Source organism: Physeter macrocephalus, chromosome 4 (genome assembly GCF_002837175.3).
Source record: "Physeter macrocephalus isolate SW-GA chromosome 4, ASM283717v5, whole genome shotgun sequence".
Lineage (NCBI taxonomy): Eukaryota > Metazoa > Chordata > Mammalia > Artiodactyla > Physeteridae > Physeter > Physeter macrocephalus.
The window spans coordinates 49,936,267-49,954,753 of NC_041217.1; the positions used below are offsets into that span (position 1 = coordinate 49,936,267).

Sequence of the window (18,487 nt, forward strand, 5' to 3'; positions counted from 1 at the left end):
AAGACATTATTTTTATATTAAATATCACTCATCTTATGCCTATTTAAGGATAGACCAGTATTTACATGTATTTTATGCATCCATGACATACCTTTTAAAAATGTTTTGAATATTTCTAGGCTACACGGTTCACCTACAAGTTTATTCAACTTGTCATAAACCTCCAAAACTTTTAAATATATTTACTGAAACAAATCTGTGTGTAAGTGGATCTGTACAGTTCAAATCCATGTTGTTCAAGGGTCAGCTGTGCTTTCTATTTCTTTTTTTTTCTTTTTCTTTTTTTTTTTTTGCGGTACGCGGGCCTCTCACTGTCGTGGCCTCTCCCGTTGCGGAGCACAGGCTCCGGACGCGCAGGCTCAGCGGCCATGGCTCACTGGCCCAGCTGCTCCGCGGCACATGGGATCCTCCCAGACCGGGGCACGAACCCGTGTCCCCTGCATCGGCAGGCAGACTCTCAACCACTGCGCCACCAGGGAAGCCCTCCTTTTCTTATCTTATTGAATTAGCTAGGACTCCTAGAACAGTATTGAAAAGCAGCGGTGAGAGGGGACATCCTTACCTTATTCCTGATTAAGTATTTTTTATGATTCTGTTTTGTTGCTGTTATTTGTTTATTAGTTATAACTCTTTAAAAATATTTTTAGTGGATGCCTTAGGGTTCTCAACATATGTTTTTAATTTATCACAGTTGATCCTCATGTAATATTATACTATTTCATGTAGGTTAAGAACTTTAGAACAATAGATTTACATTTCTCTCTTCCCATCCTTTGTGCCATTGTTGTGATACATTTTAATTGTGTATATGTTATATGCTCCTTAATGCATTTTTATTTTTGCTTTAAAGTATTTATTTTGAATAAGCAACATTTAAGTAATAAAAATATTAAAATAAATTACCTATTTATTTTTAAAAGTCTCCAATCCTTTGCACCCAAATTTCCCTTCAGTATAATGTTCCTTCTGCCTGGAAAATTTTAACATTTCCTATAACATAAATATGTTGGCAATGAATATTCTCAGCTTTTGTCTTTCTGAAAATGTCTTTGTCTTCATTTTTGAATGATACTTTTTCTGGGTATAGAATTCTGGGGTGATAGTTCTTTTTCTTTTAGAACTTCAGAGACAATTTCATTGCTGTCTGGTCTGCATAGTTTCTGACAATAAATCTATAGTCATTCTTATCTTGTTCTTCTGTACATAACGTGGTTTTTTTTTTTCCCCTTTGATGCTTTCAAGATTTTCTCTTTATCATTGATTTTCTGCAGTTTCATTCTGGTGTCCCTTGGTAGAGTTTTCTTTATTTGTTCTGGTTGAGATTTACTGAGCTTTTTGCATATGGGTTTTATAATTTTCATGAGATCTGGAAATTTATTGCTAATTAAAAATCTTTATTGAGGTATGACTGACATACAAAAAGCTGTATATGTTTAATGTATACAACTTGATGAATTTGGAGGTAATTATATACCTCTGAAACCATTACCACAGCCAATATGATAAACATATTCATCACCTGCCCTCTTTATTTTTATTTTATTTTATTTATCTTAAATTTATTTATTTATTTATTTATTTTGGCCATGCCATGTGGCTTGTAGGATTTTAGTTCCTCAGCCAGGGATCAAACCCAGGCCCTTGGCAGTGAGCATGCAGAACCCTAACCACTGGACCACCAGGGAATTCCCTATTTTTATTTATTTTTAAATTTTTGTGATAAGAACACTTAACATAAGATCTACCCTCCTAGAAAATTTGGAGAATTTTTGTCTTCAAATATTTTTTCCCCTTTCCTCTTCTTCTAGGATGCCTATATTAGACTGCTTGTTATTTCCTTGTGGATTTTGGGGCTCTGTTCTTTTTTTTCATCTGAGTCTCTTCCCCTCCACCTCCCCACTATGTGCTTCATTTTAGGTACTTTCTCTTGCTGTCTTCAAATTCAGTGATCTTCTGTTGCATTTAATCCCATCCAGATCATTTTTCATTTTAGACATTATATTTTTAAGTTCTACATATACCACTTGGATCTTTTTTATGTCCTTTATTTCTTTACTATATTCCTACTTTCTTTATATACATAAGCATATTTATAAGATTTATAATAACTTTTAATGATCTTAACTGCTAATTTTATCATCTCTATCATTTCTGGGTTTTGAATTTATTTTCCTTCTTTTTTTTTTTTGACTGCACCACAGCATGCGGCATCTTAGTTCCCCAACCAGGGATCGAACCTGTGCCCCCTGCAGTGGAAGCACGGAGCCCTAACCACTGGACCACCTGGGAATTCCCTATTTTCCTTCCTGATGTGGTCACATTCTCCTACCTCTTTGCATGGCTGGTAACTTTGATTAGCTGCTAGACATTATGAATTGTTGAGCTTCACTCAGTTAATTTACTTGGAATCGATCATTTTGAATTTTGCTTTTAAGATTTGTTAGGGTGGGTACTATCAATTGAATTGTGGTCCTTTAAAATTCATATGTTGAAGCCCTAACCCCCAATGTGATAGTATTTGGAGGTGGGGCCTTTGGGAAGTAGAGTTCGATGAAGTTGTGAGGGTGGATCCCTGGTGATGGGATTAGTGCCCTTATAAAAAGAGAAACCAGAGAGCTTGCTCTCCTCCATGTGCCTACACCAAGGAAAGGCCGTGAGAGCACACAGCAAGAAGGCAGCCATCTGCAAGTCAGAAAGAGAATCCTCACCAGGATCCAACTGTGCTGTGTCAACCGAAAAAAATTGCACAACCTGTAAGTAGAGAGTTATGTTTTATTCAGCAGACATTCTTAGTACTTCAAGCCTGGGAGACAGCCTCTCAGATAAACGCTGAGAAAACTGTTCCGAAAAGGAGTGGGGGTAACCAGGATATATAGGAGTTTTTATAACAATACCAGGTAGTTGGAACAAAAGACTACTGTTAATAAAAGAAAACTAGATATCTCAAGTTATGGAATTTAGTTAGCACTTTTTTATGTAGGGGAAGATGCAAGAGTCTGGGTTCACTGAAATAATTCCTTTAATATGTACCTCAGCTATCTGGGGCCAGTATCCTATGATTTCCCATCCTGAGTTTCCTCAGGCTGCACCGTTGGGAGTAGCTGCAGTCTGATGCCTGCTAGATGGTGGGCATTCCTTGTTTTTATCCTGAGTTCCATCAGGGCTCACCGTCTGGGGTAGCTACAATTGCTGATGACTTCGACATCCTTTATTTACTGATATGGCAAGCAATGTTTTATTTCTTAGCTGGAACCCTGATCTTGGGCTTCCAACCTCCAGAACTGTGAGAAAATACATTTCTGTTGTTTAAAGCTACCTAATCTAAGTTATTTTGCTATAGAACCCTTAGCAGGCCAAGACTGCTAGTCCAGAGAAACCTTCAGTCTAGGGCTAATTTGGCTCCACCATTGAGGCGTTACCTTTCTGAGGATTCACCTGGATGTGTTAAGAGGTCCTTCCATTCTGCCTTAGTGGGAACACTTAACTTTTCTCAGCTCTATGTGAGCTCTGGGTATTGTTTGGCCTGTTGTTTCTTATTGTTTGTTTCCCCAGCCTCAGAGAACATCCTCTTCCCCCAACTTATGCACACACCAGTACTCATCCAGAAACTTGAGGGGTCCCTCTGCAGACCTCCAGAGCTACATCTCTCTGTGCCGATCCCTACTCTCCATACCTACCTGTATATTAGCATCCTTTTCCTTCCCAAACTGGAATCTGTCTCCTCAGTTCATCTGTTTCTATTACCTCTTTCTGTGCTACGGACTGAACTCTCCAGGCTGTCAGGTGAGGCAGTTTAGGAGTCACCGCTCAGTTGCACACTGTTATTTAACAGCTGTAACTCATTATTTTCCACCTGTTTATGGCAGGAGGATGGGAGCCATAACTTTGTTTTGAATGATGAAGTTTTCTTAATACAGAAAACTCAGCCTAAGAAAGTTACTCACAGTCCTACTGCCAAAAGATAGTTTTCACTCCTGTTCCTTTCATAGTGATTTCCCCGTTTTTTAAATTTCTTTTATTTTTCCTGACATTTCCTGTGCTGGAGAGACCTGACACCAGCATGGTCATCTTCCTTGGTAGATAAACTGACTGTATGTTTGTCAATTCCTGTCTTTATCTTTGAAATTCAGAAGGTTATGATGAACTAACTGTTGGACTCTTTTTCATTAATTTTATCAAAAAATATTTTCATTTTTAAAAATGATTTTTTTCCAAACTGTTATCCAGAAAAGTACCAGTATGTTCTACAACAAATGGTATGTTAGTGTCTGTTTTCTCCATACCTTTTGGTTATATAACTCTTGGGATTTCATGTGGTTGTTAAAAACTCAAAGGTTAATTCTTGAAACATGGTTAAATACAAAAATATTTTCTCTGACCGAAAGCTACACATAGTCTAATTGTTTCACATCCATTTTTGGTTACTGACAAAGTTGAACTTTTAAAATTGTTTATTAGCCACTTTAATTTATTTTGATGAATTATCTGTTCTCTTCCTTTGCCTATTTTTCGCTTGAGGTATGCTCATCTTAATGAGTGGAAGAAAGTTTGCTTAGTCAATTTTTACTTAGCGAAGTGAAGGAATTTTGGCTGTCATAGGCTAGAAATGTATTTTTCTAAATTGTCATTTTCCTTTTTTGAAATAGAAGTTCACAAGTTAGGAATATCAAATCTATTAGTCTTTTTCTTTTACTTCTGCCTCTGATCTCATACCTACAAAGCTCTTCCCCGCTTGAAGGTTTAAAATTGGTTTCTCACTCGTCATAATCTGCAGTATATTATAGACAAAAAGGGAACTGTTATTTGTTTGAGAGACCATGATATGCCCTGCACTTTCTTATATTGTCTCATTTTAAGTTACTCATAAAACAGGATATCTGGGATATTAGACTTACAATTCCTATTTTACAGAGAAAGCAACTGAGGCGTGAGAGGTTAAATAATTTCTTAATTAGAAAGTTTCACTGCCAAAACTTAAACTCAGATTTGTCCGTTCACATTGTTCTTCAAGGTTCTGCATATGCATAAGCATCTGGAGGGAGACAACTCATATCTTTTTCAGCTTAAATAACCTACTATGCTAAGGAGATGCTCAATAAGTCTTAGGAAATTAACTCTAGTGTACACATGGCAACTAGATGTGTCATTTTTCCAGCTGAAGACTCAAATAATAGCCTTTAGAAGCTTTATTCAAATTGCAATGCAGCAATGAACTTTAAATTAGGATCAGCTCACTTTTTTTTTGTATAGAAAAAATTCTGAAAGTTCGCAAGAGAAATAATTATTCAGAATAGGCATTATCTGTTTTCCAGTCATTCCGATGAGTTTTGAAATATTTATCTGTCTCAAATTCCCTTCATCTAAGACCCTAACAGCAATGGAATGCCTAACATTTCCACTGTTGGTGCTAATGCCTTATGCAAAATTATAGTCATCCAAAGACTTCAATTAAACTGCTCATCTGCACTAAGAATAAATAAAACATAAACCTCCATTTTATAGTAACACACACATATACACAAATCAAAAGATTAATTTACCCTAAAGAAGATCCAAGGATCATGGGAATTCTACATGCAGATTTGGAGGGGAGAGGAGTGAAAGGGTTAGACAAGAAAGAGAAACTTACCAAGTTCACAATCTTGCCCAAGGCAACATTCTGAAGTAGAAGCACATTTACCATGTCTGAATGATGTAACTAAGTAGAATCTAAATCAGTGTGAAATTTACCCTAAAGAAGATCCAAGGATCATGGGAATTCTACATGCAGATTTGGAGGGGAGAGAAGTGACAGGGTTAGACACCAAAGAGAAACTTGCCAAGCTCGTGATGTTGCCCAAGGCGAAATTCTGAATTAGAAGCACATTTACCATGTCTGAATGATGTAACTAAGTAGAATCTAAATCAATGTGACTTTAATATAAATGGTGTTCTGTGCCTCCTGTGTAATGCTCTCAGAGTGCTAGGCCAGGCAAGTCTCGGGCCAGAAGACCTGTTGGGTTCCTGAGTCATCTTTGGGCTGGGGGTCCATTGGGAAATAAAGCTTTGGAGGTTAATAAAGACTGGGACCCTGAGTGTTTCAGTGTTCAGCAAGTCTGCTTAGCAACCAAATTGTGAAAGCTGTGAGAGAAAAAAGGAAGAGACAAGAATTGCCCTGAATTTGAGACATAATCTAATTAGGTACAGACTGAGAGAGAAAGAGAATGAGAGGCATGAAAAATATTGGGACAGTGCCTTAAAATTACAAAGTTCTTTTATGTTTCTTTATTGGACCTTCATGAGAACTTCAAGAGAAAAATATTGTTATGGAAGAAAACTAGACCCAGAGAAGTTAAGCTGAACCAAGACAAACAGCTAGAACAGGGCAGCCCAAAATACGTTTTCCACCCCTGGGTCCACATCTCATGTTTTCTGGTGGCTTATGCTTTCTGCTGCATAGGAATGAAGAATATAGAACATTCTGTAATGTAGGTGCTAATTCTGTCATGTGGGATATAGAAAGGACTAAAGTAGTCAAGACTGTCTTCCAGGGGAAAGTGAGATTTGAGTTAACCTGTGTGGGAATTGGTGGAGGGGAATGGTTGAGAGTGAGGTTTTGAACTAGACTGACTGAGTTGAACTTCACCACTGCCACTTTTCAGCCATGTAAACTTAGCACATTGATTAACTTCTTTGTAACTCAGATTTCTGATCTGTGAAGTGTGGATGACTTTTGTATCATAAATGGGTTAAGATTTGTAAAGTGTCTAGAATAGTTCTTGACAGTTGTACACCCTCAATAAAATGATAGCATCATAGTTAATCTCTAAAAAAATATTGGTTTCTCTTTGATTCATGGCTAAAAAGAAAACATAAAGTTTTAATCTAGCTGGATTATAATTTGGGGTGTGTAATTTTGTGTTTCTGTGCCAGTTCTACACTGTGTCAACTGAAAAAAAATGCACAACCTAAAAGTTGTGTGTGAGTTATGTTTTATTGGGGGACCTTACTGAGGACTATAGCCTGGGAGACAGCCTCTCAGATAACTGAGGAAGTGTTTGGAAAAGGTAAGGGAGGAGCTAGGAAGGGGGTGGAGGGGGAGAGTGGGAACATGTAGCCAAACATAAAAAGATTACTGATAATCACAAAGAACAGCCACCTCAAGTAAATGATTTCAGTGCTTTTTTGTGTATGGGAAGATGCAGGAGTCTAGGCTTATTGAAATTATTCCTTAGATATGCATCTTAACTCTCTAGGGCCAGTATCCTGCTTTTCTCTATCCTGAATTCCCCTCAGGGTATACCATCAGGATGGCAGCGGGGTGGAGAGGTGTTGCTTGATAGCCAGCAATATTCATTGTTTACTGGAATTGCAGGCAACATTTTTCTTGTCAGCAGCTGTTTTAGTTTTGGTACTTTTAAATTCACCTTAGTGTTTGTTAAGGCAAGTCTCCCTTAATTAGTCTCTTTTCAGACGTTATTCTTTTTTTTTCCAGGAAGTTTAGAATTACTTTTGTAAGTTCTAAAATTTCAATGAGATTTCTCTTAGAATTAAGTTTTAAAACATTTGAAGACTTCACACATTACATTAAGTGTATTCATTCAATAACGTTGCAGTATTTATTCAGTATTCTGCTCTTCAGTTACATACTTTTCTTTGTTAGAGTTTGGCACAGTTCTTATATTTTCTTAGGTACCGTATAGGGTAATACTTTTCTTGCCAGTGAGAATGGGATCCTAACTGCTTGTGGCTTATGAGGAAAGAAACAGATTTTTAAAGACATTGTTTTGAAACCGGTCACCTCACTGAACTTGCTTTAATAACATTCTCATAGGTTTTCCAAATAGATCATGATAATGTTTATGAATAAGTTAATGTTTATAAATAATATTTGCTTTGTTTTTTTTCCAATATTTAAAGTTTTTATTTCCATTTTCTAAATTTATTGTACTGACTAAAAATTCCAGAAAAAAATATTAAAGAATGATAGTACATATTTCTTTTTTGGAGACCTCAAACTGTATAGAATTGATCGGGAAGACTCTGCCTTTAACTGTCAGAACCAGGCAATAACACATGCCAAGTTTAGGACATTTGCTCCTGGCATGGCTCCAAGGAGAGGGCTGAGAGAGATACAGAGATACTTTTTCTATATTTATTTTCCTTTGAGTTTCATCCTATGTTTTGCAGTCCCAAGAATTCCTCATAGATGCAACCTAATAACCACATTTCACTTCCAGCTGAAGTTTTTGCCACCAGAACCATTTAAATCTTGTTCTAAGGAGTGGGCCTTAATTCCTAAATTACATATTTTAATTTCCTAGTGGGACAGACTCTACATAATTATCAGATCCCACATAGTTCTATTTTAAAAAAGTACAACTTTCTATTACTTAAAATTATAGATCTGTCAGTTTGCTGGGTGTTCCCTCAAAATTCTACAAGTATATGTATATGTTTTTATATTTACAGAAAAATAATAGGTAAATTTATAACAATATTACATTTAAATTGTAAATTTAGACAAATTTCTTTGATCATCTGTATTTTATGTTTTTTTGCAGTGAACGTATATTATTTTTGTCATAGAAAAAACATTTAAAAAAAATTAGTTTCTCCTTTGTAAAATGAGGACTGGAGTTTCTTTTTCACCTGCAAGAGGAACAGTCAGGCTTGTTCATTAGTATCCTACCTTTTCCCATTTTCCTGCTTTTTTTCACAAAAGCAAATGGTTAGAAAAATTTAAACCCTGTTTTTGCAAGACATCAATAATCTATTTACCACTTTCCTCTTCAGAGGAACTTTAGATGAGGGATGAAAATGTGAATGCAAGTATGGATTAGCTGTTATCATTCTAATGAATGAAGCCTCAGACACTGTCCAGCCCAGCTCTTCAGAATTCTCTGCCTTAGTGTATAGACCTAGACTACAGCTAACAGTGATGTTACTTCACTTCCCATTAACAGGTTATTGCCCATAAGAGTGTTTGGTCAAAGTAACAGGGATCTGGCATTCCTTTGTTCTCCAGCCTTACAACTAAGAGTACTGTCAATGAAAAAAATTAATCAATACTCGATCTAAGAAAGAAATGGGAAATTTTATTCGAGCCAGCCTGAGAATTATAACCCAGGAGGCAGTCTTTCAGAAAGCTCTGAAAACTGTTCCACCTGTTAGAGGTCAAGGCACAGTTACATCAGTGTTTGAGACAAAGGTTTATACATCTTAGTAACATACTGACAGTTTACATAGTTCAACAAGGCAATTAGTAGGTTGTTGTGACCCCCCTACAGGATTGAGAAAGGAATTTTATCTCCTAAGGAGTTACTTTGCTGGAGCCAGGAGGAAATTGTTTTTTTGCTTTTATTTTTGTTTTTTGGCAAGTAGGCATTCCTGTGTCTTTTAAGGGGATCTAGTTAATGTATAATGCAGATGTACAATACACAGTAAAGCAGGTAGCGGCTCAAATGCGCAGAGAGAATTTTATGTTTAATTTTTCTTGTCCTGTCTTAACATAATTTTATTTCATCAGTACCCCATCCTACCCTACTTTTAGAAAATTTATTGTAATATTCAGCATGAGATTTAAAGTAGGTAAACCTGGAATTATAAAAGAAGTTCTGGTCTTAAATGAATTAAAAATCAGAGCTGGGTTTTAATTTGCAACTAACTTTTTCACTCAAATAATTGATAGCTTTTACGTGAATTAGATGCTGTGATTGGTATTAATATAAGAAAAGAAGGCTTTTAAATTTCACGTGATGACCTGGCTCCAGTGTCTGTTAAGAGTATCCTCAACAAATAACTGGATCTATTAAACAATTACTGTCAAAAGGAGCCCTTCAGTAGTTCTTTAGTGCAATTCTCTGGAAGTTGCATTCTCTGGCCAACTTAGAGTAGCTGTTCCTTGCCTATTTTCCCATGAGTTCAGATGAATTTTTTAGTTTGGCAAGTCAAATTTCATACTGCCTAGTTTTTAGTCAAATGAGATACTTAGCAAATATTTGAGCAGTTGAAAGCATCACTTCTGTATGTGTGTCTGTGCCAGTTTTGTGATCTTTATCAGAAATGTATTAATGTTTTACCATATGGCCAAAAGGTCTGCTGTATTTTCCTCTAAGATGTAACTTCTGTTCCTTTCTGCTTTTAGCTTCATGTATCTTCCTTCCAAAATGCTTCCACCCTCATGTTTCTAAATATCACCCAGGTGTCTATGTTTTTAAATTTTTTCTCTTATTACAAAAGTAATACAGATAGATTGCAAAAGATTTGAAATACAGGAAAGCACAGAAGAAAACTAAAATCACATATTCTTTTATCACCCAGAAAAGTTGACTTTTTCTTTTTTTAAAAAAATAAAATTTAGCATCATTCTGGTTCAGGTTTGTGACTTGCTTTTTTTAGTCAGAATTATGAATTATGAACATCCCACATTGTTAAATATTGTAATGCAACATAATTTTTAATGGCACTATGGATATGCCATAATTTTTTAACTTGGGGATTTTTTTTAATGTTTTTTTAATTGGGGTATAGTTGTTTTACAATGTTGTATTGGTTTCTACTGCATAGCAAAGTAGAAACCCTATGCTATACAGCAGGTTGTCATTAGTTATCTATTTTATACATATTAGTGTATATATGTCAATCCCAATCTCCCAATTCATCCCACCCCCTCTTTCCCCCCTTGGTGTCCATATGTTTGTTCTCTATGTCTGTGTCTCTGTTTCTGCCTTGCAAACTGGTTCATCTGTACCATTTTTCTAGATTCCACATAAACTTGGGGATTTAGGCTGTTGCTATTTTTGCAATTAAACATAACCTTATTGATGAAAATCTTGCTCAAATTTGCAGATATCTCTGTTACTCCACAGGATAAAATTCTAGAGGAGCAATCACTACATCTAAAGGAACGTGTACTTTTATAGCTTATCATGTATGTAGTTAGGTTGTCCTCCATAAAAGTTGTTTTAGTTAACACTCACATAAGATGCATGTGTATGTGCTTCTTTCCTTGTACCTTTGCTAGTACTCAGTATAAATGGACACTTCTTCAGAACACCCTCCCCTGACCTCACCCTCCTCTCCAACCCTAGTCTAAGTTAGATCTCACATTGCTTTCCTAACACTTTCAGGCATAGTATTCTATCGTGACACTCTGTGGGTTTTTCATAATGTTTATCATAATTGTAATTATGTAGTTATATGACTGTCTCATGTTGGTCTTCCATCACTAGACTGCAAGTTCAATGAGGGCAGTGATCATACCTAGTTTATTTACCCCTGTATTTTCAGTGCTGAGTACAATGTGAAGCACATAGTTTGTGTTCAGTACATATTTGTTAAATGAATAAATGAGCATTATTGTAAAAATAATATTCCAATTTGATAGGCAAATAACTATATCTGACTATTAATGTCTGTTTATTAGAGGTTGAACTTTATGCTTTTATTGGCTAGCTAGTGTTAATTTTTGATCAATTGCCTATTCATATCTTCATCCATTTTTCTGAGGAGTATATCTTTTTGATTCAAAGCTCTTCTCTACCCCTTCTGTGGTTCTGTAGGCTCCTATCTGAATATGGCATATATATATAGTGGGTTACTTTCCATCTTTATTTATGCCCCTATTTATGATCTTTTGTTCACTTGATTTATTGTCCATTTTTTCTGTTTGGTGTGTAGGCATCTGACACTAAAGCATTGTTGAAATCAGGGTGTCCTCTTGATTACTTTCTTCATGTCAATCACTGATTATCTCCCACTCCTACTTTCCCCCCAACATTATAACTTTTACCCTCTACTTATCTACTTATCTAGATATTCCCAGTATTACTTGGACTTAAAAAAATCTCCCTCACCGCATTCAGTTTAAAGTCAGCTTGATTTACTCTTCTAGCTTGAGGCAAAAACCATTTTTTTCTTATCTTCTTGAGGTGCATTCTGTTCCTAGCTAAGAGCCTATCATTTTGACATCTTAACCCAAGCTTGGCAAATATAAGGTTGGCTAAAAAGTTCGTTCGGTTTTTTCCATAAGATGGTTCTAGTAGCACCTAGTTGTCTTTAGCTTCATTTGAAACAATTTTGTTAGATTGTATTGTGACAGCTGTCATATCAACGTGCATTAAAAAAAAAAACAACAAAATTGGTGAATTTTTGTGTAGCTGTGAAAAGTGACCCTTTTTTTGTCCCCTGAAACACCTAGCACAGTGGTAATTTACAGTAAGCCCCCTACATACAAACCTTCAAGTTGTGAACTTTCAAAGATGCAAACGTGCGTTCCATCAGCGTCCGGTGTGAGTGAAATTGCAGCTTGCCCTCCGTCTCCTGTTGCTGACGATCCTTCAGCTCTACGGTCTCCCACCTCCCCTCCCTCCTCCAGTCAGTAACTCTTCTTGCCTGTTCACTCTATGCCAGCCCCTGTATGCCAGCTGTTGTACTGTACTACTGTACTTTTCAAGGTACTGTACTGTAAGATTAAAAATGTTTTCTTTATTTTTTTGTGTTTGTTTTTTATGTATTATTTGTGTGAAAAGTATTAAAAACCTATTACAGTACAGTACTGTATAGTACCTAGGCTAACTCTGTTGGACTTACGAACAACTTGGACTTATAAACGTGCTCTTGGAACGGAACTCATTTGTATGTAGGGGACTTACTGTAATAAGTTGTTGTATTGAATCTTCAAATGGTGGGAGCATGTTGGGATGTGAAAAATCAATTATCTTTAGGTTCTCCCATTGTTCACTGGGAGAGCTTTAGGGAATTATCTCATGGCAGATCCAGAAGAAATGTAAAGAACCTAAGACCAAGGGCTGAGGCATTTTGTGAAAGTTAGTGATATAATCTTAGGAATCTGATTCCCCCTTCTCAGATCCTACTTTCATGTCAGCCTTAGGAGATAATGAGATTGTCTTCATTTTTCAGATGAAGAAACTGAAACCTAAAAGGTCACACAGTTTGTAAGTAATGACAGGCCAAGTGGCAATATGAAGGAATATTAAAAAATAAAATGTTTAGAAGGAATAAATTAATAGTGATTATGTCTATGTGATAGGATTTTAGGTGATTGGTGTTTTTCTTTATGTCTTTGTGTTTTTTCTAATGTATATTTTTTACATTTACTTATCAGCTCTAAGTATAACTCCATGATCTTTCATTCTGCTTTTTATAATTTTAAAAATATCCTGGGACTTCCCTCCTGGTGCAGTGGTTGAGAATCTGCCTGCCCATGCAGGGAACACAGGTTCGTGCCCCGGTCCGGGAAGATCCCACATGCCGCGGAGCGGCTGGGCCCGTGAGCCATGGCCGCTGAGCCTGCGCGTCCGGAGCCTGTGCTCCGCAACGGGAGAGGCCACAACAGTGAGAGGCCCGTGTACCACAAAAAATCCTGAATTTTATTATTTGCTTTCCTGTTAAATTTTATTCACCTGTTTGTTTTTTTAACATCTGTATTGGAGTATAATTGCTTTACAATGGTGTGTTAGTTTCTGCTTTATAACAAAGTGAATCAGCTATATATATACATATATCCCCATATCTCCTCCCTCTTGCGTCTCCCTCCCACCCTTTCATTCTTCTTTAGGTTTCCACTCCGTGGCTCTTCACTGGACCTTGGTGTCTGGATATGTTCCATGATATTCTCTTCTCCTAACCTTCTGTGCTTCCAGCTTGTTTTTTTCAGTTATTCCCATGCATCATCTTTTTACCATATTGGGACCTCTCTATGCCATTGGCTTCTCTCTACTAAAATCCTCTGACCCCTGCTATCTTAACTCAGGCCTCACCTATCTTTACTGCCTACCTGTTGAGTTTAGATAATCATCCATTTTTTTTCCTCAACTTTATTTTTCCACTTTCTCAGCTGTGTGAGCTCCCTTTCCTTTCCTGCTTTTCTCAGGAATGGGCCTTGCTTCTGAACTCACAGAATACTGAAGCTATCAGATAGTAACTCTCTCCACCTGCTGACCCCACATTTACAGAGCCTTTCTGTATCCCTACTGGTCCTTCTTCATTTCTACTACAACAGCAGAGCTCTCCTTCCTGTCTCCTTAAGGCAAGACATTCCACCGGTGCCCTGGCTCACTCTCATTCCTGGCTCCCAGGGCCCTTCCACCATCCCATCTCTAACCTGCATTAAATAATGTGTTTAATAAACATTGAATAATTTTATAAACAGAAGAAAGTTAGTAACAAAAATCTTTACTGGGTAAAAGTATGGGATTTGGGGGCTTCCCTGGTGGCGCCATGGTTAGGAATCCACCTGCCAGTGCAGGGGACACGGGTTTGAGTCCTGGTCCGGGAAGATCCCACAGGCCGCGGGGCAGCTAAGCCCGTGCGCCACAACTACTGAACCTGTGCTCTAGAGCCTGCGAGCCACAACTGCTGAGCCACAACTGCATGCCTAGAGCCTGTGCTCCGCAACAAGAGAAGCCACCACATAAGCCCGTGCTCTGCAATGAAGAGTAGCCCCCACTCACCACAGGTAGAGAGAACCCGCACGCAGCAGTGAAGACCCAATGCAGTAAAAAAACAAATAAATAAAAGCATAAAAAAAGAAAGAGTATGGGATTTTGTAATTGAAGACTCAATCTAATTGTTATAGAGAATGTTAATTATCCTGGAAATTTTCAGTGTTTAGTTTATTTATTTATTTATTTATTTTTGCGGGGACTCTGCCGTTGCGGAGCACAGGCTCCGGACGCGCAGGCTCAGCGGCCATGGCTCACGGGCCCAGCCGCTCCACGGCATGTGGGATCTTCCCGGACCGGGGCACGAACCCGTGTCCCCTGCATCGGTAGGCGGACTCTCAATCACTGTGCCACCAGGGAAGCCCCAGTGTTTAGTTTTATAAAGAGTCCAACTACATAAAAAAGGACGAGGGAATTCCCTGGTGGTCCAGTGGTTAAGACTCCCCTCTTTCACTGCTGAGGGCCCAGAATCGATCCCTGGTCAGGGAACTAAGATCTCACAAGCTGCGTGGCCAAAAAAAAAAAACCAAACCAAACAAACAAAAAACCCTCAAACCTTTCTACATTAAAAGGTCTATATGTTAAAAAAAGGAGAGAATGAAATAATTCCATTTGCAGCAACATGGATGGACCTAGAGATTGTTATACTGAGTGAGGTAAGTCAGATAGAAAAGGACAAATATCATATGATATTGCTTATATGTGGAATCTAAAAAAATAGTACAAATGAACTTATTTACAAAACAGAAATAGAGTTACAGATGTAGAAAATAATTTATGGTTACCAGGGGGGAAGTGGGGAAGGGATAAATGGGAGATTGGGATTGACATATACACACTACTCTATAATAGATAACAAATAAGGGCCTACTGTATAGCACAGGGAACTCTACTCAGTACTCTGTAATGACCTATATGGGCAAAGACTCTAAAAAAGAATGGATATATGTATATTTATAACTGACTCACTTTGCTGTACAGCAGAAAGTAACACAACATTTTAAATCAACTATAGCCCAATAAAAATTTTAAAAAATATATTTAAAAAAAGGTTCCATCAACTCTAAGTGTATTTTATAGGGTATGAAATGTTACAGTGCCTCTTAGGAACACTATTCTTTCATTTGATTGACGTACGTTTCCTTTGATAGATGTTTCCTTTAATACTGTTCGGATTTATCTTTGACTATTTTTTTTTTTGACTGTAACTTGAAAATTTTTTCCTCTTTTTTTCATAGTTGGAGAATACCTTCAAGTCAGTTATTGCACAGACTGGACCTGGAGGGACTATCAATCCAGAGCTAAAACATAAGATAAAATTTGTAAGTGTTTGCTGTTTCTGGGAAATGGATGAGAATAATTGATTATACATTTGGGAATCATTTGTGGTTAATTTTAATTTGCCTACAGATATTTTAGTTTTATATTTATTCCTGATCTTTTCTAATATATTAAAAATGGAGTGGCTAATCTTTTAAGATTAGAAAAAAACAAATTTCATACTCCTAAACATTTTTTTTTTTTTGCGGTACACGGGCCTCTCACTGTTGTGGCTTCTCCCTTTGCGGAGCACAGTCTCCGGACACGCAGGCTCAGCGGCCATGGCTCACGGGCCCAGCCGCTCCGTGGCATGTGGGATCTTCCCAGGCCGGGGTACGAACCCATGTCCCCTGCATTGGCAGGCGGACTCTCAACCACTGCACCACCAAGGAAGCCCCTAAACATTTTTAATGTTCTCAAAATTATTTAGAAAATGTAAGTTACTCCAAAAATTCTCTTTTCTTCCCCTCACCCTAATAAATCATTGTTAAAAGTTAAAGATCTTTCCAATACCAGTTTTATATGTATGTATGTCAAGTATTATTCTAAACAGTGCATGGTATCCCATTGTGTTGGTATACCGTATTTCATTTATGAGATCTGTTATTAACATTTGGGTTATTTCTAGCCTTGGCTATTAAAAAATGCTGCAGTTAATGTCCTTGAACATTTATCTAGAAGTAGAGTTGCCAAAGGTATTGAATATTTTTGTTTTGATAAATATTACTAAATTGCCCTCTAAAAGGTTTGAGCAAATTTACACTCCCACTGACAGTAAAATGTCACTATCCAGTCATGTTGTTTTAACTTATACCTCTTGATTTTTATACTTAACATCTTTTCATATGCTTAATAGCCATTTTCATGTCTTTGGCCTTTATTGTGTCTCCTTATTAATTTGTGAAAGCTCTTTGGCTGTTTTGTGTTGGGCCAAAGGGTATGTATGCTTAAAATTTTGGTGGGAGCTGTTAATTCTGATTTGAATGGTCAAGAGTATCGTTACAACTCTTACTGCCTTATTTTATTCTGTTTCAGCTGTTGTGGTTTTACTGGGAGAAATGCAAAAACCTTGGTGCATTCAGGCCCTGTTTTTTTGTTTGGACATTTGACTAAGTGTCCAACATTTACTTATTAACATTTATTTATTTAAGGATGTTCAATATGACTTTTTTTATGGTAACAAAAAATTAGACAAAAATTAAGCATTCATTGAAAAAAGAATTGCTTACATTATCCACCCAAACTAGGGAGTATCATGTGGTTCATAAGAAGGTTTAGGTGTATCTCGATTAATTTACATGGAAGTATCTTCTTGGTATATTGTTGGACTTTAAAAACAAGTTTTATAGAATAGCACGTTTAGTATTGTCCTTTCATGTAAAAACTGTAATGTGAGTATGTGTGTGCATAAAAAGGTTTCTGAAAGGATGTTTTCTTTTTTTTTTTTTTTTTTTTTTTTTTTTTTGTGGTACGCGGGCCTCTCACTGTTGTGGCCTCTCCCATTGCGGAGCGCAGGCTCCGGATGTGCAGGCTCAGCGGCCATGGCTCAAGGGCCCAGCCACTCCGTGGCATGTGGGATCTTCCCAGACCGGGACACGAACCCGTGTCCCCTGCGTCGGCAGGCGGACTCTCAACCACCGCGCCACCAGGGAAGCCCTGAAAGGATGTTTTCTGAAATGCAGCAACAACTGTCTCTGGGTCATAGGATTTTGGAATAATTTTACTTTATATTTTTCTGAAGCTTGAATTAGAATTTTTAATAAGATATAATATCTGGAAAGGTGTAGGAAAACACAAAGCTTTTTATACCTTATTGGGATAGAACAAGTCCACTTCTAGGAATTTATCCTAAAAATATTTGCACAAGTGTGCAAAATGCAAGTATGAAGATAATTGTTGCAATATTTGTGATGATGAGAAATAGGAAACAGCCATAAATAATTAAATAAATAAATTTTATTATATTGACTATTTGAAGAAACTATAGCTAATGATACTGAAAGCCCAACCTCTGTACTCCTGTGTCAAATTGAATCTCGGAGACATAGAGTTTTGGATGAAGTAGAAAAGAATAGCTTTATTGCTTTGCCAGGCAAAGGGGGACACAGCAGGCTCATGCCTTGAAAACTATGTGTCCCAACCCAGGGGAGTTTGGTGAGGAGTTTTATGGCAACAGTTCAAGGGTGGGGTTGCTGATAAGATTAGGGTGTGTGAAGGGCCTGCATTCCTTTAATCTCATCTCAGGTAATCTTCTTGATGAGCTTTTCTGGTTCCTTTAGTCTGGCCTCAGGTTGTCTTCTCTGGTATGAAGAATGCTGACATCTTCCATTTGTTATGTTTTAATCCTATGAAGAGCTTAAAGACATTGTTATGTATATCCCTTGAGGCAGAACCAGGACCCTGTTCCAAGGCTGCACTGTTTTCTCTTGGCTGTTTCTCCCTTGACTCTGCATCCCTTCCCTTCCCTTCCCAGATTAGCAGCTGTTCATATCTGCCCTTTGCAACTCAGTACGGTCATGGAGGCTGAAGTCTGTTCCCTACAAGCAATGGGGGACATGGAAAGGCTTCTGTGCCTAGGAGCCCAACAGGGTCCTGTTCAGTTTCACTAGGAAACATGTTGATCTATATTTACTGATATGGAAAGAGGTCTGTGATATGATACTAAAAAGCTGGAGAAGTAATGACCTTATTTTCATATTTAGTAAAGGTATTTTTATGTG

The 18,487-nt window shown here is 37.3% G+C and overlaps 1 protein-coding gene across 3 annotated transcripts in view; it reads left to right on the top strand.

Annotated features, from left to right (window-relative positions):
- Window positions 1–18,487, top strand: part of TDRD5 (tudor domain containing 5) — a 93,594-nt gene that overhangs the window by 11,631 nt on the left and 63,476 nt on the right. For all 3 annotated transcript variants that reach the window (XM_007109038.2, XM_007109036.2, XM_007109037.2), the window contains exon 4: window positions 15,686–15,769. In XM_007109038.2, coding sequence (XP_007109100.1) covers window positions 15,686–15,769 — 84 coding nt within the window. The remainder of the gene's footprint in view (window positions 1–15,685; window positions 15,770–18,487) is intronic.